Source organism: Plectropomus leopardus, chromosome 10 (assembly GCF_008729295.1).
Source record: "Plectropomus leopardus isolate mb chromosome 10, YSFRI_Pleo_2.0, whole genome shotgun sequence".
Classification (NCBI taxonomy): domain Eukaryota; kingdom Metazoa; phylum Chordata; class Actinopteri; order Perciformes; family Serranidae; genus Plectropomus; species Plectropomus leopardus.
The window spans coordinates 21,011,008-21,030,014 of NC_056472.1; the positions used below are offsets into that span (position 1 = coordinate 21,011,008).

General features: G+C 37.6%; 1 protein-coding gene across 1 annotated transcript in view; it reads right to left on the reverse strand.

The window, feature by feature from the left end:
* Positions 1 to 14,030: 14,030 nt before the first annotated feature.
* Positions 14,031 to 19,007, reverse strand: part of slc5a3b (solute carrier family 5 member 3b) — an 8,890-nt gene continuing 3,913 nt past the window's right edge. The window contains exon 2 of the mRNA XM_042494435.1: positions 14,031 to 16,497. Coding sequence (XP_042350369.1) covers positions 14,106 to 16,238 — 2,133 coding nt within the window. The 5' untranslated portion in view covers positions 16,239 to 16,497 and the 3' untranslated portion in view covers positions 14,031 to 14,105. The remainder of the gene's footprint in view (positions 16,498 to 19,007) is intronic.

Consider the following 19,007-nt stretch of genomic DNA (forward strand, 5'->3'; position numbering starts at 1 on the left):
AAGAAGCAAAGTGGAGCACAGCTGGTTACAGTGGAAAAAAAACAAAGTCATTAACTCACAGGAACACAGTCAACCACTGCTCATACTTTGTTTACCTTTTTAATCTTTTCTTCTTGGCTGAACAGTGTGTTTGCATTATTGTGTGTGTGGGTGAGAGGAAAAGATAGCAGGGCATGACCTTGAAAATGCTAGACATGCAAACTGCTAATATATCTTAAATAAAGTTCTATCTAAAGGCATAAAGATATCTTACACTGGAATTCTGACCAGTCAAAATTAAACTGTAGATATCTCAAAGCTGAATTACAGATAGTCATAATTTGATTACAGATATCTTTTATCAAGTTATTAATCTCTTCAAATTAATCAAAGATAACTGTAATGAGAAACCCCATCGCCTACATATAAATTATTCATTCAAATTTGCTCTAGAAAGGATGAAATTGTGGATATCTGAAGTGTTCATTTTGGCCAGAAATAATGGAATTAGGGATACCTGCAATATACCTGGATACCTGGCTATTAAATGTTAAAACAGCTTGCCATAGAATAAATTTTTTCTCCTTTGATGAAAAATCATGTCATTCCAATAAAGATGATAATAATAAAAAAATAATTAATTAAAAATGATCTTACATTAAGAGATAAGGAAACACACAAAGAAAAAATAGGAAGGGGAATGTAGATTTTTGTATCAAAAAGAGGATCTTGAGGCATTGTGATTGTGTCCAGTGTCCTTACTGTTTTCTTATTTGTCTTTCCTTTTAGTGTTTCAAAATACAGTTTGGGAGGCCTCTTAGTCCACTTGCAGTTATACAATACTAAGCGTATAAAATGAAAATGTTTAAAATAAATGCATGACTTCTGTCAATATCTTTTTTTCACAAAAGAAAAGTATATCTCTTTTCTTTGTGTTAATCTTTTTCCCACATAATATCACAAAAACATTTTCAACATCAATCCAAGGCTTGCTCAAGAATCTCAGGCTACGACGTACGTCCATCGACGTCACTACGCAAGAACAAAACGTCATCGGCGTGCGTCATCCATCTACGCCGCTGTAGCACTAAGAGCAAAATGTAAACAGACAAATTGAGCCCTCGCTATAGTGGCATTTGTGCGTGTCGGGGAAAGTCTGTAGAAGAGGATGAGGAGGAGAATGTGGACGCGGTCGTGGCTGGAGAAAAGAGGCAAATTTGGCACCTCAGTTTTTCAACGCGAGCTCGGAGTGAGAATTAGCGTCTGTTAGCATTTAGCATTTATTTGCAGAGTCGCGCGTATCAGTGCGTCATTTCATGAGGCATTTCTTTTGTGTGGTTGGCCTAGGAAATGCATTTGATTTTGATATATTTAACACAGTCTTCAAAGTCAGTTGGATTAAAAATATATATGCAAGGAAAAGGTAAATTGTGGTATTTTATACCAGAACTTATTTTTAAAGGGCAGGAGCATAGGATTTCTCATGCACTGTAACTTTGATGTAAATAAAGTCCCTGTCAATCTGCCAAATTTACAAACCTTCTAATAATCTATAAACACAATTTCTCTCCACATAAATGTTAAATTTGGAATAATAAAGATATTAGATATAAATGCAAAACATTATCTATAAACAGTCGGGTTAAAAATGACATTTTGTTTGTGGCACAACTGTTGAATGAAAACTGACTCTGTGCATTTGCACAGTATTTTGTTTCTTTGCTCTTTTTTTAAAGTACAGAATTCCAATTACTCTAAAATAGTTTGAAATTGTTTTTTGACACAATACTCTCTGCTTTGCTTTGTTGAATTTACTGCAGGGTAGTGGTAGGAATGAGACAAATTTGCAGATCAAAGTTGATCAGTATTTGATCATTAAAAAAAAGTACTAAAGTCATCTTAGAAGACTTCGCAAGGAACCACAGCTCCTTCAGCCAAACCATTTTGAATACCAAATATGGAAACATCAAATTAATAACAAATATTTTGCCACCAACAATATTAAAGAAGTTTAAAAATCATACATTTAATTTATCCTTTCAACCATGTGGATAAAAATTATGTCTTTTGTAAGAACAACATTGAAATGTAGCCTTTTTGTCATTTATTTTATGAATGCATTTGCATTAAATTATTTTGGATTGAAAGAGAACATTTCTTTAAAATACTGACTAGTTCAAGGTTTTTTATTAGAAAAAAATACATTATACCTTAAAATGGACTTGATAGTTGTAGTTGTAGTAGTAGTTTATTGTTTTTTTATGGAAAATATTGCATTCATAAATAAATACATTAAAAAAAATTATGTATGCATATATGTAATTAGTTGTTTATAGTTTGCCCTGCATGTTTTTTATGTTCGTTTCATCTTTTTTGTTTTTCCTATGCTTTGTTTGCAGTCTGATTCCCTGTTTGTTACGAAACTGAATTTGTAAATACGCTTGAGCCATGTGTGGAATAACTGGAAAAAAATAACAGAAAATAATTTGGCAATGTCCATTCTTTAACCTCCCTCATTGTGCGACGTAGGATCACCGTTTTAGAGCTACGGCCAAAGATATCACTACATTTCTGTCACAATGGTCATCTTTCATCTGGGATCGCACAGTACAGTGTATTCCGGGCTTTAGATGGCAGCAAAATGCAACACGTATCCACGTGCACTTACATATGTTTCAGTGAAACATGTTAACAATTATTGTTAAATTAACATTCTTTGTCCTCCTGTGAAAAAAAACAGATGTGTGCTATTTGGTTAAACAAGCAATTGAAATGGGGACTTGGTTTGAGGTCAAATGAGGTATCAGTGTCAGTCACAAAGCAGCACCCTGAAGTCAGAGAGATACATTGTCTTGCTCAAGGACGCTTCAGCGTGTTATCTGTCTGCTGGCAGGAATACCTGAAACTGGATCCTGCATTTAAAGAGGAGGCGTCTCTCCCCCTCAGAGCCACACTGCTGGAGCAAATAACTCCCACCATCTCCAATCAGTCCCAGATCATTTATGTTTTGCTGTGCAGTGCCAGAGGGATGCTATACTGCCTTAAAAAGAAGCAAGAGAATAATGGTACAGTATGTACAAAGAGCATTAACAGAGAGAAACATATACAGAAAAGTGGAGCTGAAAATGAGCCTGGAACTGGTAAATCCACAGCCTAAAGGATGAAAAAGAGAGTGGAACATACAGCAAGATCCCTAATCTGATGTGTAACTTGTCTTGAAAACTTCTAACCCTTTAAAACCTGAGCAAATTGGCTTAATTTCTTCCAAAAATCTGTGAATTTTATTGAAGAAGGCAATGAGCAACAGAAAAGATACAAGAAAATTACCTGAAAAAAAAGTTAAAAAAAAAAAAAGACAAGAAAATGACCTAAACGAAGTGCTATTTTTTTCCTGTAACATAATTGTAAATATCTAATTTTAAGAATTATAAGTACAGATACCTGGATTTTTTTTTAATAATATCTAATCTCCCCACAGCTAATTTTCAAGTTATTTTCCTTTCATTTTTAACTTTATTCATTCATTCAGTTATTGATTGATTCATTTTTTTGTCAATGGACAATTTGGAGACATTTCTGGCCAAGTTGCTCCTTGCCTTTTTCCAAAAGAAATCAATCCAATTTTCTCAGGTTCCATTTGTTTAAAATGCTTGTGAAAGCCGTCTGAACACAGCAGAACAAATATTAATGTCAGTCCAGGCTCTAAAAGGTTAAATTGTTGTATGCAAAAGAAAAAAGAGAGTTTTATACAAATAAAAATGGAATGTCATCTATTGAAAATGCATGGCTTTTATGGGAATGAAAAAAAAAAACTGCATGTGCAAATGTGGTTAAGTGTGATCTTTTCTAAACGATTGTCACCATACGAACATCTTTTTAAAATTGCATCTCAGTAATCTGAGGTTTCACAACTTGATGTTCCTTTAAAAAAACAGGAATTTTTCCGTTGGCTCAGTGTGATGAAAAATGTTACAACACAATGTGTGTTGAAATGAACTGACACCAGGGGACCAGAACATCTGATGCTTTTCACAATAAAGGCTGAGGATTCTGTATCAACCTAAATAACTTTGTTTTCTTTCCCACATTATGCACAAAGTAAAATAACTCAGAGCAGTAACAAAGCACACATACTCTCATACACATTTGATGCAGCTGTCTTCCATATTGAGGGTATAAATACTGCTTTGAAGCACCAAGGGCCAAGGGCTCCATGAGGAAATTTTAAACAATGTGAGACCTCTTTTTTCAAGCATATACAAGACTCGAACTTTCAAAATATTCCTAAATGATTAGCCATGTTTTTCGGGACATTAGATTGTGATGTGATAAGCAGTTGTCTGACTGACAATCATAATGATATGTTTTAATATTTTGTGTTACTTTTAAATCATACACATATATTTACATATTTTTCTGTTTTTATTTTCTCTCTTTTTTTGTCTTACGGTTAGGGTACTGACTTATTCCTTAAGTTTTTGTTTCACCTCTATTGGACTGATCAATTATTACAGCCTTTTTTAAGTGTCCTATTTGAAAAAAATCAAGAAATACATTGTGGCGTAAAAAAAGCAAATGAAATGTACCAACATGCAATCAAGGAAATTATGCAGAAAGGCCCATATGATGCAAATATTGATTAACTCAAAGTACATCAAAAATGTTGTAAAGTACTGCTCCCCCTGGATGTAAACACGCTAAAGACAGCAGAGCTATGACTGAAACATCAAAAGGCCATCAGACATCATCACAAGCCTGGCTGAATTAAACATCAGAGGTCAGAGACCAACCAGAACAACAGAAACCCCAAGGCAAGACTGACATATGCAGAGCAGAGGGCCACTGGAGCCAGTGAACCATAAAGCCCCTGATAGGCTCCAATGTTACGTAAACTCTGAAATGCAGATTCACACGTATTGACTAGATATTTTGTGCCCACTTATTCATGCACACATAGGCAGGAGCATGAAACGTGTTCTGTTACCTCACATGTTGTGTGTGTGTGTGTGTGTGTGTGTGTGTGTGTGTGTGTGTGTGTGTGCATGTGGTCATTGCAGTTATGTCATTCAAAGAGTGAGGAGACATGATTATATAAAACTGTGGGAAAGGGAAAATTAAAATGATGATTAGTTAAAAAATTACAATAATAACTGTCTTCCTGTTAGCCTTAAGGTCCTGTTTGGAGAATGGCGGTGAGATGGAGGCTAGCAGAGGAGAGCGTCCAAAGCACGGCAGGTTTAGCCACACCAGGACGGAAAGATCCTAGCGATGCAAACAGGCAGAGAGGACAGGAGACAGGAGGACTGACTGCCCTGGTAGCAGGACGATGAAGCCACACTGGGAGTAAATCCCGAGAGGGAGGTAAAAACTCTGAGCAGATCTTGAAGTGCTGATCCTGTAGAAGCGGTTACCTGGATTGATGGATTGCAGGCAGCTAACAGCCACAGAATTGCAGGACAACTTTACCAGCTAGGTAGTAAAATCTGAGGTGTAGATAAGTTGCAAAACTATTTTTTTTTCTAATTTTTATTTTTTATTGATTTTCTTTCAATAAGACATTCTACACATTAACACATGAGTTATAAAACAAAAGAACAGAAAGACTTCTCTATAAGGACACAAACATTTCACAAATGCACCCGTATGTTCTTAAATGTCATAAGGTCTTAATAAATAGAAAGAAATTATCCCAGACTTTAGAAAATTTCCCATTTGTATTATTTATCCAAGCCAATAAGTATTCAAAAGAGGCTGATTGCCGTAAGTCTAAGCCATTCAGTGAATTCTAGGATTTTTTTGCTCTCTTTAACAATAAACCAAACTGCAGTTAAGGGACACTCGGTGGCAAAAATGTTTTATCTCTAAGAAGACATAACTGAGGGGAGTGACGCAACAGCTGTCCTACCCAATCACCAAGTTTCACCACTTTTTGTTTCTAAGTATTGAGTGCCGTGACTGAATTACGATTGGTTGAAATACTAAACTCTCTGACGCCCCTCTAAGCCCCCTACAAAAGGCCAAAAACGGTTTATATCATGATTCTGGGTTTTGTCTGTTATTTTGTGGAGTTTGTTTTGGGATTTTCTGTCATGTTTTTCCTAGTTTGCATGTTCTGGTTCCTGTTTTATTTTGCAAAATCACTTGTCATGTGTCATGCCTGGTCCTAATTCCTGCCTTTGTCTGTTTCCACCTGTTTTCTGTCACACATGTCATCAACAGTCTCATTTGTCCCTGATCACTGAGTCTTCCCTGCACACCTGTCCTGGATTAGTCTTGTTTTCTCCACCACAGTGTTTCCTGCCACGCTCTTGCTGTCAGTCATTCTCTGTGTTTCCGTCCTTTAACCTGCGTCCCCACCTCCTCCACCTGTGTCTCATTCTTCTGGTTACCTCCCTGTCTATATATACCCATGTCTGTCCCCTTGTCCTTTGTCAGTTTGTCTTTGATCATCACTGTGTTCCCTACTGTTTTCTTCCCTGAGTTCCTCTTGTTTTCCTGGTTAGTTTGATTGATTTGTATTTCTTTTGAGTTTTGGTTACCTGCCTGTTTTTTTTTTTTGGATATTTTCATCTTAAAGCCCACTTTTGGTTTGAACCACTGTCTGCCTTTTTGTTCTGCACTGGTCCTCATCCTTAACTTAACATAACAGTTCAGTCTGTCCCTGCGCTAGACTTCATCTTTAAATACAGCTAAAGCAAAGGGAGCAGCTGCTTACATTACAAGAACACCAATTCTCATGTCTCTCTCCAAGAAAGGAAAAGTGGGGCTCCAAAAAAAGAAAAGAAAGAAAGAATAGAGGTTTGGGGATAAGGGGGCACAGAGTCTGCTTACACATAGGGCCAAGAATTTGGTGCGACACCCCTGTACATTATTATGAAACTGCTTCTCCCAGGAAAATGCAATACATGTTTGGGAAAAAGAAAGAGGGAAATACTGCACCCTTTTAACTTGCCTACTGTCAATATTTTTAAATATACATTTGATTTCCTAAAGATGTGGCAATGAGTTAACAGTCCCATGTATTAAGAGACTGTAATGTGATCAGGATTGATTTTCTCCTTTTACATAATGACTTGCAAGATTGAGACCTTGTTTATAAAGTTTGCTTCACTACTTAAAACTAAAGTGCTTCTTTTTTCCTGCATCATATCAAGTCACTGATTCTATGAAGTGTTTATCAGTTTACTCTTGACACTCTCAGCTGTTATGTTATTTTGTCACTAATCTAGAAAGTTGTTGTCATCTGCAGGCACATGGTCGGATGAACCCCACCTGCCCTTTGGCCTCTGTCAAGGTAAATGCCATTTTTTTGCAAGATTGATTTTCTTTTAATAATTTTGTATTTTAGCTTTTCAGTAAAGCCAATGGCAGTTTTCAATTAAAGTCGTGTTGTATGTCTATGAAGTGAATTTGAATTGAGCCTCTGTTCAACTTTGTTCTTGTCTCAGTCATCACAGTTAATGCATGCAAAGTGAGCACCCTGCAGAGCATCTACGCCTTCCTCACCTGCCTTCATGGACATCCAGGTAATGATAGAGTTTCCCCTCTCTGTTGTGAAATGAAACCAGTATCAGTATATGTGTGTGTCGCAGCTGTTAGGTGCATGAGGTATGATCTCAAAACACCTCATTTTTAAGAAAGACAGACATTTCATTTAGCTCATCACTGTACTGGTGCAACACATGGAGGCCTCTTAGCAGGGCACGCTTTGTGAGAGCACCCTTTTTTTGTTTGTGGAAGGGGTTCCCTTTTTCAAACTTCAGCACCAGCTCCACAAAGTGTCTGTGCACAGCAGTGCTAATTGTTCAGTTTGTCCCAGACAAGAAAAGGCCTGATTGGTGGATGCTTCATTGATTCTCATTCATTATGTTGCAGCCCTAGACACTATTCTTTCCATGTTATTACTAAGGGAGGTAAATATTGCCTTTTGCCATTGAAGCCCTATTCCATGGATTAATGCCAGAGTACCGGGCATGCCACCATAGTTTAGTCAGGGCTGTGTATGGGGAATGACAGGAATGTATTGACTATGTGTTTGCGGTATACTTGAAAGGTCGATCCACATTCCCTACATGGCTGCTTCTGTTGTCATCCCAATAACAAGGATTAACAGAGACATTACTTTACCTTCAAAATTGCAAAGGGAGCCCAAAAAGCCATTTGCTGTGATGGGGAAACAGCCAAGAAAGCAAACTGATATTTTTTATATGTAATATGGTCTATCTAGTTCAGCTCATATCAGAAATCAAATCTGTCATTGTCATTTCAGTTGCAGTACGGTCTTAATAACTATGATTCCATCTTTTAGCCCTTTCAAATCTGGAGCAACATCGCTTTTCTTGTCCTGCTTTCAGATGCCTTTCACAAGCTTTTAAATCAGCATATAGTCTAATTTTTTTCAAAAACATGCGAAAAAAAGCAATAAGCAATGTGATAAGAAACTTTACACAAATTGCAAGAAATTACTAGATTTAAAAAAAAATATTTTCAAAAGAGCCAGGGAATATATCTGGGGGAAAAAGAGAAATCAGCCAGGGAGAAAAGGCCTATATTTTTAATTATCATAATTACATATTTAAAATTATTTTACATAAAATGATTATAATTCTAAAGTACTTTTTGCAAGTCTTTTGTTTTTTATTGTAATTTTTTATTATTTACTCATTTCTAGGTAATTTTCCCGTTATTTTTTGGGTCATTTCTTCTTTCGTAACTCATTGCCTTCTTCATTTTTTGACAAAAAACAAGTCAAATTGCTCAGGTCTCAAAGAGTTAATTGCAACGACACTCTATTTGCAAGTCTGTATTAATAAACGATACAATATATAATTATATTCATATAATATATTCATATATATACATACATACAACACAAAACATTTTTAAATTATTTTTATGCATGTTACACATAACTAATGACAGATTATAATGCTTACAGCCTTATTAATCCCATCTAATAATATCATCATTCTGACGCTGTGCAGCTTTTTGGAGCATTTGTTTCAGGCTATTGTTCCTGTTTTCATGCTCCAAAATAGACAATGAACAAAGCATGGCCCGAATGCCAGTACTTTTCCACAAGGACAATATCATTACTTTCCTCTAGTAAAGAGGGAGGGTTTAAATCGGGTGGGGGTCAGTGGAGGAGTAAGCAAAGCATGTAAGAGACGTGAAATGATAAGTGACACGGAAAATTCAAACTAGTTACAATTACAGTGCTGTCAAGTGTCTTACATTTGTAGTTTTGCATGAAATATCTTAGCAACTATCAAATGGATTGCCATAAAATTTGGTGCAGACATTCAATAAATTGCAGTCGTTTTGATGATACCCTAACTTTGCAGTCAGCCACATGTGGCTCCTCTCCAGTGAATCCCTGTGGCTTTGACCAAAAAAAAGTTAAATGAAAATGAATGCTTATTTTTTAACATTTTAATTTAAATTTAGCAGTACTGTAGGCCTAAAGTGATGCATTTTCCAGTTGTGAAATGTATGAAGTCTACAGCCACTTTTCTTCTAAATTTTTCTAAAACTCAGTAGCTGTGGCAAGTCTTGAGTTAGCCACTGAGGCTAGTTATGGATACAAATTTCAAGAAAGGAAAAGTCTGGCAGAGGAATAGGGGACTGAATAGTGTGTAAACAGATCTGTTTGCCTTCACCAACAAAGCTGCAAAGTTAAAGTACCAAATAATCATAAATCAGCTGCTGCTAGCCAACTTGTGGTAAAACATTAATGAATACTCATTTAGGCCTATCAGTATTGTTGATAGGCTTTATTAGATCTAATAAGCTAATAAGCTACTAATAAGCCACATTCATTAAAAGGTCCAAATGTTTTTGTGGCTCCAGACAGAGTTTTTTTTTTATGTTTTTGCGGGGGGGGGGGGTAGTTTGCTGGCCCCTACTCCAACCCCATTATTAAGTCAAAATTATATGTCGAATAGTCATAAACCAGTTGGTTTATCAAATACCAGAAAAAAATAATAATTTCATTTTCATCATCCTTAGCTACTTTGAGTTTAGTGCTTAAAAACATGCATTCTTTTCCATCACTGAAAATAAGAGCTCTGATGCCACAGTAACAATAATATCGAAGGGAGAACACACTGATTAGCTCATGAACTACATAGTGAGCCATTTAATCTTCAGTGATTTCACATGTGCCTGGAGGGTGTGAAGTGGTGTATCTTTTTTAATCAGAGGTGAATTAAGTCATGTTGAAACAGTCATACTCATGTTCATGCTTGAGTGAATGATGAACACACGATCACGTCCTCCTCCAGAGGTCAACATGACACTGTTATGAGAGAAATGCTCTTTTCTTGAGATCAAGTGGAGAGCTGAGCGTATGGTTTCCGGGTGTTTTCCACTTTAATTAATACTAAAGTTATTTATTCATCTGCTTCTGTCAAGGCGCCTGCTATAAACCTATCAGGAGAAGTAGGCCAAGGTCATTTTCTCAGTTTGTCCCCAACTGCTGCCCATGTGCTACACTCTTAGAGTCATAGGACATCAGTGACATGACATTTAATGGTCTCCAAATGCCACAACAATTTTGCTCATGTTGCTCTTAAAAACAGTGCATTTGTAAACACATTACCTAACCATATGAATCATTATGCTGTTGCTTACTTTTGATTGTTGGCCTCTATGCTTAAACTGCATCAAATTTGAAAGTACACACTCACAGATTATCTCCACTCTTACTTACTCATGGAAACTTACAGAGGTGTGAGGATAGGTCAGCTGAGGATAAAGGAATGTATGGGGCTAAACTGGTAATAAGTGAGTATTTGTAAGCCCCTGATCCTGGCTTTTTGATTGGTTGAAGCTTGTGTAAAGAAGCCTGGAATCACCCAATGTTGTTTTGGCTCTGAACAGATTAATAAGGCCTTACTGGGATTCATGTGAACCCTGGTCAACAATAAGCCCCAAAAACATATAGCAAACACTGAATGGGAGGGGGAGTTTGTTGCAACTCAAGCTCGGTATGAATAATTCAGACCTCTTCCTTATCTCAGTCACATGCTGGAAGAAGTTGCAAGATAGTACTGACAACAAATGCAGTTAGTCAGGAGTTGTTAACATAAACACAGGTGATAAAATGCAAAGTGTAGTCCACAACTTATCCAATAATTTTGCAGTTTCTTAAAACCGGTCCCGAGCAGTGGTGAAATGTAACCAAGTGTACTTACTCAGGTATTGTATCGTATTGTACTTCAGTACAATTTTGAACTACCTAAACTTCACTTGAGTATTTCTCATTTTTTGCTTCTACTACATCACAGAGGCATATATTGTACTTTCACTCAACTACATTTATTTAATAGCTTTAGTTACTTGGCAGATTCATATTATTATTACCACATATAATCAACAAATAAATGATGGTGTGTTCATGTAGACTAATCTACCCAGAAGCATACAAAGTAGTTAAAATGAGCTAAGTGATGAACACATTAATGTTTAAAAATGTAATAATATAATATATATAATTCTAAAATAAGTCAAATTTAGCGTGAGGAATACATTTACTTTCAGTACTTCAAGTCTATGTTGATGTTACTATTTGTAGACTTAAACTTTAATACGAGAATGCAGGACTTAAATTTGTAACAGTATTTCTGCACTGTATTACTACGTTTACTTAAGTAAAAGAGTACCTCTTCCACTACTTATGCTAAGACCTCTTTGCCAGCTGATAATCATGTGATCAAAAACAAATGTTCCTGGTGTTGAATTATTCTTTAGTGGACCCCAAGTCAATAAGTCACCTGACTTTACAAGGAAGAGAAAGCACATTTAAAGGACACTGAATTTCAAAAGGAGGTTTATATTGAGCAGAACTGACCTTATGTTAGCAAGTGTTTCAAAAAAGTATTTACTCTTTTATGATAAGGTGGAATGGCCCTCCTTAAACAGAAAGGATTTATTTATGAGACTACACTGCAAAAATGCAGTACTTACAATGTCAGATCTCAGGACATCTTAACTTTGACTGCATCTCTTGTGACTTAAACTTGGCCTCAGATACTATGCTGCATACAAATTTAATGAGCTCTAAAAATATTAAAGTTACATTCTCTTATTCCATTTTTTAAAACATATCTACTTGCAGTCACACTTACATGTAAATAGATTTAATGGGTGTCTGTATATTTAAACTGAAGTTACTTGTGTACAAAAGTATCTCTTGACAACCTGTTTGAGTAACTGATTAAATAAAAAAAATGCTCCTCTCTTTTGTTACATCATAAATAACGAGTACACATTTATCATCTTGTCTCAACAGAAATTTTATTTTCAGTCTCTAAAAATAAAATCCATAAAAATAACAATGTATATTCTTTCAGAAAGAAAGAAAGATTTTTTAAAGCTCTTTCCCATACAGCAATCATCAATCCTCCATATGTTATGCATCATTTATGCCTGACATTAATAAGGATTGGCCTGTCACATTATGATAATGACATTTTGGACTGAGGACATTCGACACTGTTGTCAAATTAAAAAATAAATACACAGAATTTTTTTTTCTTTATTTTTCTGGAGGTGGAGGTGTTTGGACAACCAACACTGTAGAAATAATGACCCCAATCCAGAAGGCCTGCAACTTTAAAAGGTGAATGTGCAACCTGGAAATTCACGACAGAGCTGATTTATCACATGGCTTAAAACAAACGTGGTACTCACTGCACAACATTTTCAGGACGTAAAACTGAAATCTATATTTTTACTTTTTTTTTTTTTTTTACTTTAGCATTGCACACTAAGACACATTTGGTAAGAGGTTATAAAAGATGCACTTCAAACAAGATTAAATGCACTGCAGTGCACAAAAGGTACATTGACGCACAGTAGATACACAAGAGCTAGCCTGCTATAGAAGACATGTATATTGTGGGTGATCCAGTGAGCCCTGAATTATAATGTATACAATGTTAACATAATGCAACAGACTCAACACACTTTTCAACAATGTGAAACATAAAATGAGATATGCATAAAATATAAACTGATAACGAATCATGAGCATTGGTATTTGTGGCTTATTATTATGATACAATAGTAGTCCATTAAAAGTATATAGTATATATGTAAAACACTTAAAAAAGTAGCAGAACAGCTCCTGTAGTGAATGGAATTTAGTCATCAGTGACAGCAAACTGAACATCCAATCAAAATGAACAAGTACCATACTATATTAAGTTTCTTCTCTTAAAATGAAAAAAATATAAATAAAAACAGATCATTTCAAATGTTGTGCTTATTCTCTTCATTGCCTGTGCTGCAAAATATACTTTAAATTCCAGATATTTGCACAATACCTCCAGTAGGCTAAATCAAACCTGTGATTTTGATAATCACCATAAACATGATGGTCATACGTAACAGCAGCAGAGAAGCAGTGCTTCTTAGCACTTAAGTTTTACTAATTTCATAATGGTCCCCTTATAAAAGAGATTTAGATGTAAGTGCTACCTATTCTCTCCAGCAAAGCATAATGGATATTTATTACATAATTTGCTAATAACTTTGACATGACAGTCCAGGGGACTGTGAAAATTAAATAGTAATCACATACTCAAAGCTTAAATGTAATAAGTCAAAAAATTATTTTTTTGACTTACTATAGACATATGTATGCTACACCAGCAACTAAGCCTACAGTCACTGTCAACAAAAATGGGGGGGGGGGAGCATAAATCACAGAATACATTTAATTTTCACAAAACAAAAAAAGACAAGTGCATATGTCAAATAAGGCAAATATTAAATTCACTAAGAGTATAACAACTCTAAAAACCCAGTAAATATTACGAATGCAGGATTAACAACAGGCGCTGTACAAAATGAAGTGCCAAGTAAGCTTCATAGTCATTAAGGTGTACAACAGTTTTCGTGTGGCGAAGCTTCAATCATTTAAATAAATGATTAGAATAAGCTTTGACCCATGTTAGAGAGCTACAAAAGATAACTGTAAATATTACAGACAGAGCTTCTCAAATCTTTGAAAATTCAATTGTTTGTTTGTAACCCCCCCCCCCCCCCCCCACCACCACCACCACATAATTTCCACCTCAATAACAGCCCCCACATCAGTCCCTGTTCAGTGCAGAGTTCAACTACAGTGAGAAAAAAACAAACATGAAGATGCCCACACAGCAGATCAATAGCAAACCCATATTGAGGAGAATTTTAACTCTAGGTGGCTCGTACAGCAACTCTGCAATGACTTTTGCATCCTCCCGCACTACTTTTTGCTGAGCGCTCTGTGGTCCCTCCTTCAATCCGCAAAACCAATTCAGTAAACGCATACCACAGCTAGTCTCCCCGTTAACATGGCAGCTTTCCTCTCTGACCATCTCCATCCTTCCATTAACAAATCGTTCTGCAGGGGTGGTGGCAGGGGATGTTTCCGCACTAGGGGTTGCTGGGTCATGGTCAGTGGATGGGACCAGGAGTTTGACATCCGCCCCGTCCAAACACCTCTCCTTTATGACGTCTCGGGGCATTTCTTTATGGAGTATTCGGTCACCATTACAATGGCTCTCTTCAGTCAGCCTGTTTGTTTCCTTTCGTTCCTTTGGGGGAACTTTTTCAATCTTGCGTAGCCCCCAGATGGTGGTGGTGCGAACCTGCTCATCATCTGGTGGAGTGGTGCAGAGGCTGACCACCACTGCCACCAATCCTGAAATCCAGAACAGCCCAGCGGCGAAATACATGTAGTGAACTTTAACGATGAAGGAAGGCCTATCATCTGGCTGGTCACAGCGAGGCTGGCGGTAGATAAACGCTAGGATCAGTCGTAGGGTACCAAGTGCAAAACCTGTCATGCCTCCGCAAAATGCGCCTGTCTCATTGCACCGTTTCCAAAACACACCCAACAGAAAGAGGGCAGCGATTGGTGGAGTGAGGTAGCCAGCAACTTCCTGGATGTAGAGATATGTCTGTCCACCTTGCATTTCAATAATGACAGGGACCCAGGCAATGCTTATCACCACCATGACCACAACAAACATACGGCCCACCATCAGCAGCTCGCGCTGAGATGCCTTCCTTCGAACATTTTTGTAGATGTCCAGGGTGAAGATGGTGCTGGCACTGTTAAAGATAGAGTCCAGATCACTCATCAGGGCAGCTATCATGACTGCCATCATCAGACCTCTGAGACCCACCGGCATCACCGCCATGACCAAGCGAGGGTAGGCAAGGTTTGAGCAGCCAGCGTGAGAGCCGCACACTGCCATGCAGTGCTCTGGTCCGATGCAGGCGATCTCATCCGCAAACATGATACGGGAGATCATTCCTGGAATGACTATGACAAACATTGGCAGGATCTTGAGAAATCCAGCCATGAGTGTAGAGCCCTTCGCATGAGCAATGTTCTTTGCTGCTAGTACTCTCTGAACGATGACCTGGTCTGCACACCAGTACCAGATAGATGCAGGGGTCTGGCCGAGAATGAAACCTGGCCATGGGATATCTTCATCCAGAGGACCTCGAAGGATGAGTAGTGAGTTTGGTTTAGGCTTAATGCGGCAGGAAGGAGAATAAGTGAAGTTTCCAGTGGCCATTATAGCAGTAACATTGGGAACTGCCTCCATGTACTTAGTTCTGACACCCTCGAGCCCACCAACTTTGATCAGGCTGAGGATGGTTAGGGTTAGGGCTCCACCAATCATTAACACTGCCTGAAGTGCATCTGTGTAGAGTACTGCCACCAGTCCACCAGTGACAGTGAGCAGTGCAGTCATACCGATGAGCAGGACGATAGACACATAAAGGTTCCAACCCAGGGACTCCTGAATGAAGAGCGCTCCAGCATACAAGTCCACAGACAGCTTGGTAAAAATGTAAAGCAACACAGACAAGAGAGCAAAGTAAACTTTTAGCCTGTTGCCACCGAAGCGTTTCGACAGGTACTCGGGCATGGTGTAGACTCCCGAGTGTATATACACGGGAATGAACACCCAGCCAAGCAGCTGCAGAAGTAGAAGTGCATTAAATTCCCATGCTGCAACAGCAAAGCCACTCGCTGCTCCTGACCCAGCCAAGCCTATGAAATGTTCACTGCCAATGTTGCTGACGAAGAGTGATGCACCTATCACTATCCACGTCATGGAGCGTCCAGCCAGGAAGTAGCCACTCACAGTGCTGCGATTGGCTTTCCACATGGCGAAAAAACCAATGGCTAGCACCAAAACAAAATATAGTGCTACCACAGCTACGTCCGCTGCTTCCATTCCAGGACCCATTTTTACAGATTACTTCAAAAAGTCTCTCGGAAGTAATGCTCACAGCTATGCAAATCCTTACAAATAGTCAATTCTTCAAAAGGAACAATGGAAATGCTCTGCTTTGGTTTGCTGTCTGGTTGGAAGCTGTAGTATCCACCGTCAGGTCAAATTCACTAGGTGTGCTTCGGAGGGGTTTTTCCACCAGCACTGAGGTCGTTCTAGATTTAAAGGAGGATGTTGTAGGTCTCTGGTCTAGAAAAGCCTAGAGTTAACATTCCTGCAAGACAGCAGAGACAAAGAGAAACACCTCATTAGAGCCTTGATTTAAGAGGGAAAACACCGAACACAAACAGCCTCTCTGAAAACAGGACAGGAACACAAACTGAAGTTCACAAATTACTACAGTCAAACTGAACATATCACAATCCACACCATAAAATGTCTAATGAAAGAAATTGTCAAATCTGGCACAGTGCCCTTTAAACCACAAAAAGTGTGCAGTAGTTTTCCAGTGCCTTGCCTTGGGTTTAGCCTGCCTATGACTTCCCCCTAATCTTTTTAACACAAAGATCTCAAGCCTGTAAGAACTTGAAAGGAAGCTTAATAACATTATGTAAGAAATCAAGTTGAGTTAAGAAGGGAGAAAAAAAACTAGTAGCCAAAATCTATGCAGTTCCTACACTAATGAATATGGGTCTTGACTTATATCATCTTCAAAATCTGCAGGTAGTCTTGACAATTTTTGGGAAAGAGTAAAGACAGCCATAACTGTGGAATTCCCTTTTATGGTTTAAGTCGTGAATAAATAAAGCGTAGGAGGGACACAACAGGCCATAATCTTATCACAAAAAATTAGGACTGATTCACAATATCATTTTCTAATTTTACCAACCACATCATAGTCCATGCACACACACCTAAATCTGTGACACTGACATCACCAAATCTAACTATAAACCCTAGCCTAGAATTGAAAGAAAAAAAGCAAATTCCCTCAGCGCAGAACTACAGCCACAAGCTTACAGTTTGATTTGCATAAACTAAATAATTCAAATTCAAAAGATTCGTACATGTAATAACAGTGAGATGGTTCAAATGAAACCCATATGTCAGCAAAAAGTAATAAGCATGGTGAGCACATCTGTTTTTTATGAATCTAGCACATACAGACATAAATTTGGATGTCTGTCCTCTCTTGAGCCCTCAGCCTTCCATGCATGGTAGAAAAATTACCCCACGCATTCATCTTCACAACCAGGCTTTATGCATAACCATCCCTCTTAATAAAAGAAGTCTTTGTTTTCATTTTACCATCTCAACAGCAAGGGCTGCACTCCATGTGTTCACCATAAACTGTCAAGGACACTCTGGCTCTGATATACAGTAATGTCATTTCATAGATTAAAATACCTTTATTTGCAAAGTGGTATAATGTGGGATTCAAACATTATCATTACCATCCTAGTATGCGTGCTTATAGAGCCATTCAGGCTACTGCCAAACAAAAAGGAATACGATGTTGCCAGTGCTGCTAACTTTAGCCCAAGCTTTTCCTGTAACAGGGTTAAACAAAAACAGCAAGTGTAATTTTTAGATTCTTCCCCTTTCTGCAACAGATTACTGTATCAGTGGACGCCAACAACTGGTTCCACCAAAAGTGATTAAACTGAATCTCTGCTAATAAAAGCCAAGAGAGATGCTGAATCAAATAAGCCCCGCCATGCATGACACCCAGAGGAGTTACTTAACTAAACCTTGAACCCACACAACTGAAGTCCAATACAGCTTGTATTTTCAACTCCTAAAAATCTCATTTCTGGTCATCACAATTACGTAATAGAATTTTTTTCCACGAAAAAAATCTCCTCTTGCCTTGGCACAGTTTATATGTTAATGGACACCTTTCCCTCATTTAATATGCGCAGAAATGTGAAGATGCAAATTAATTATTACTAGAGTGTACCTGCTCACCTTCAACTCTGCCAATTCCTCTTTAAAGTTTTAGAAACAAGCATTTGCATCGTTGGTGCATCCTTGGCTTAACGACTGCACTTATATTTCTTAAAATAAAAACAATAATTGCCATCCATGTATTGATAGAATGTTGCCACACAAAATATTGTGATACTATGCTGTGAGGAATTTTTAACCCACCCCTACAAATCACGCTTAAAAACTGTATCAATCAGACGGGAATTAAAGAAAGATTCCCCTTGAAACATTAAAGGTCATTAAGCTTTACAAATTTTCACCAGGATACAGCCACAAATAGATATCAAGTTTGCTAATGATCCTGGAATAATCATAGAATCATAGAATAGACATCATAGAAACATGGCTGATTACACAAATCTAACTTCTAATCAGACTTGATGGTTGTAATCTGGAACAATCTAGAAACTTCTGCACAAACACAACTAACTGCCCAAAACCGTTAGAGCCAAACTTATGATAAGGTATATCGCACTCATGCACAGGTCCACAAAGCTTAACCCCTTGAAACCTGGATTAATATAAGATTTCTTGCATTTAGATACTTTTCAAAGGCTCTTTGGCCCTTTGAAACCTGAGATTTCTTCCTACAAACTGCAAGAAATTAGAAAAAAGTGGCAAGATTATCTAAAAAAGTAGTTTTAAAGNTAAGATTTCTTGCATTTAGATACTTTTCAAAGGCTCTTTGGCCCTTTGAAACCTGAGATTTCTTCCTACAAACTGCAAGAAATTAGAAAAAAGTGGCAAGATTATCTAAAAAAGTAGTTTTAAAGGGGGGGGGGGGGGGGGCACACA